General features: G+C 40.7%; 1 protein-coding gene across 1 annotated transcript in view; it reads left to right on the plus strand.

The window, feature by feature from the left end:
* SARC_04916 (hypothetical protein) overlaps window positions 1–2,293 on the plus strand; it is a 7,684-nt gene extending 5,391 nt beyond the window's left edge. The window contains exons 5-7 of the mRNA XM_014301238.1: window positions 170–357; window positions 739–987; window positions 1,890–2,293. Of these exons, the coding sequence (XP_014156713.1) occupies window positions 170–357; window positions 739–987; window positions 1,890–2,108 (656 nt within the window). The 3' untranslated portion in view covers window positions 2,109–2,293. The remainder of the gene's footprint in view (window positions 1–169; window positions 358–738; window positions 988–1,889) is intronic.
* The last annotated feature ends 76 nt before the right edge of the window (window positions 2,294–2,369 follow it).

Here is a 2,369-nt window from a genome sequence, read left to right on the forward strand (position 1 = left end):
ATGTATGTATATATATCTATATATATATCTATATCTATATATATATACAATGTGTGTGTATATATATATATATATATATGTATATGTATATGTATATATATATTCATTCACTATATTCACTATATTCACTGTATTCTCTCATTCGCACACATCACACTTTAATATCCAGGTATTGGCCAGCATGAGCTCAACGTCAAGTACACCGAGATGCTTGAGATGGCTGATCGAACAATAGTATATAAGCAGTGCCTAAAGGAGGTTGCGGAACAGTTGGGTGTGTCAGTGACGTTCATGGCAAAGCCCTCTAATGACCAGTCCGGATCCAGTTGCCATGTGCACGTGTCAATGTTGAAGAAAGTAAGAGGGATATGGGGTGGATTGTATGTGGGGGGTTCTGTTACAGGTATAGTGAGTATGTGCGCGGTTTGTTTGTGAGGTGTTTGTATACAGTCGGGTTAAGAGTGAGAGTGTGTGTGTGTGGTCAAGCTGGTGTCATATGTCATACATACTTACTTATGCATGCAAGCATGCATGCATACACACAAACATACATACATACATATATACAGAAATACAGAAAAACAGAAATACATACATACATACATACATACATCATACACACACACATACATACATACATACAGAAATACATACATACATACATACATACATGCATACACACACACATACACACTCCATTTTATCAACACACCACCTTCTCCCTACCCACCCACACAGGACGGAACATCCGCCTTCTACGATACAACCCGCAAATGGAATGGTCTACACGTATCACAGGAGTTCCAATATTTCTTAGGTGGACTGATCAAGTACATACCTGAGTGTATGCCGTTTATTGCACCTACTATTAACTCGTACAAACGCTATGCCGAAGGGTCATGGGCCCCAACACGCCTGGCCTGGTGCGCGGATAACAGGACCGCTGGATTCAGAGTGGTGGGAGAGGGACAGGCTACACGAGTGGAGGTGTGTGGGAGAGGTAGCTGGTGATATGTGTGTGTGGGAGGTTATTTTTAACGGGGATTTTGCTGTGTATGTAGGTATGGGTTGTAGGTAAATGTATGTGGAAGTATGAGATATATATACATACATACATGCACATACTTATATATTTATATATTTATACATATATATATATATATGTGTGTGTGTGTGTGTGTATATATATATATATATATGTGTGTGTGTGTGTGTGTATGCATGTTTTTATGTATGTATATATATTGATATGAAACAGATATGCATACAGATGACGTGTATATATCACACGTGTGCACTTGATGAACATTTATTTGGGTACACAACTAAGTTGGCCTCCGCAAGATGTTTCCGACTTGATACCCCCATGTTTGGCTCACTTTGACAATAGACTATCGAGTATCGTAGCTATACATACACATATCTACATATTCCTGTTCTTCTATGTGTGCACAAGTGGCATCGTACGCGTCTACACACTCCTAACTTACGATCGCCCCCAATACTTCTCAATAGTAGTCTCAGTATTGTGCATAGGCGCACTCCTGTGCATGAATCAGCCTCATCGGGAACACTCTCAAGTTAGTTGAGCGTACATGCTTTGAGCAGGCAAAGCAATGAAGCACGTGTTCTTCTACGATGTTAAGTGTGAAGTTTCTGAGGTATATATAGCATACACACTATATACCTATATGCTCATTTTAGATACGGCATTCACTAAGCATATCTTGGGTTGCATATAAACCATATTGATCCAGCTTATACCTTAAAAACTCCCCCGGGCACTATCCCCTTATACTTCTTTAAACAAACACCCTGCCCCCCCTTTATACTTATATCAACAAACTTATGTCAACAAACATCCTGGCACCCCCCTGTACATCTATTAGGTACGAATTCCCGGGGCAGACGCCAACGTATACCTGTGCTTCGCTGCCATCTTAGCCTGTGGCCTGGAGGGTATGCGTACACGAGTTGAGTGTCCAGATCAGTTTGCCGGTGATGTGTATGCGGCAAAGGCTATCCCTGAGATCTCCAAGACGCTGGCGGATGCAGTTAGAATGTTCGACAACTCGGCGTTTGCGAGGTATGGTGTATGTTTTGGTTAAGGGGGTGCTTGTTTTGTTGCCCCGTTTGATGTGTGAGGTATATTTATATATGCGTTATAAGTCTAGTATGAAGATCATGTTTGTGTACACTACCATGTGTGTTCCAGGACGAGTCTTGTTGTCTATTTGGTGTATGTGCATCCCGTGTGTTATACGCGTATAACGGTGTGAACATTCGCAGTGCTGTATGTTACATATATATATATATATATATATATATATATATAGTTGTGTGTGTGTGTGTGTGTGTGTGTGTGTTGT

The sequence above is a fragment of the Sphaeroforma arctica genome (assembly GCF_001186125.1).
Source record: "Sphaeroforma arctica JP610 unplaced genomic scaffold supercont1.294, whole genome shotgun sequence".
Lineage (NCBI taxonomy): Eukaryota > Ichthyosporea > Ichthyophonida > Sphaeroforma > Sphaeroforma arctica.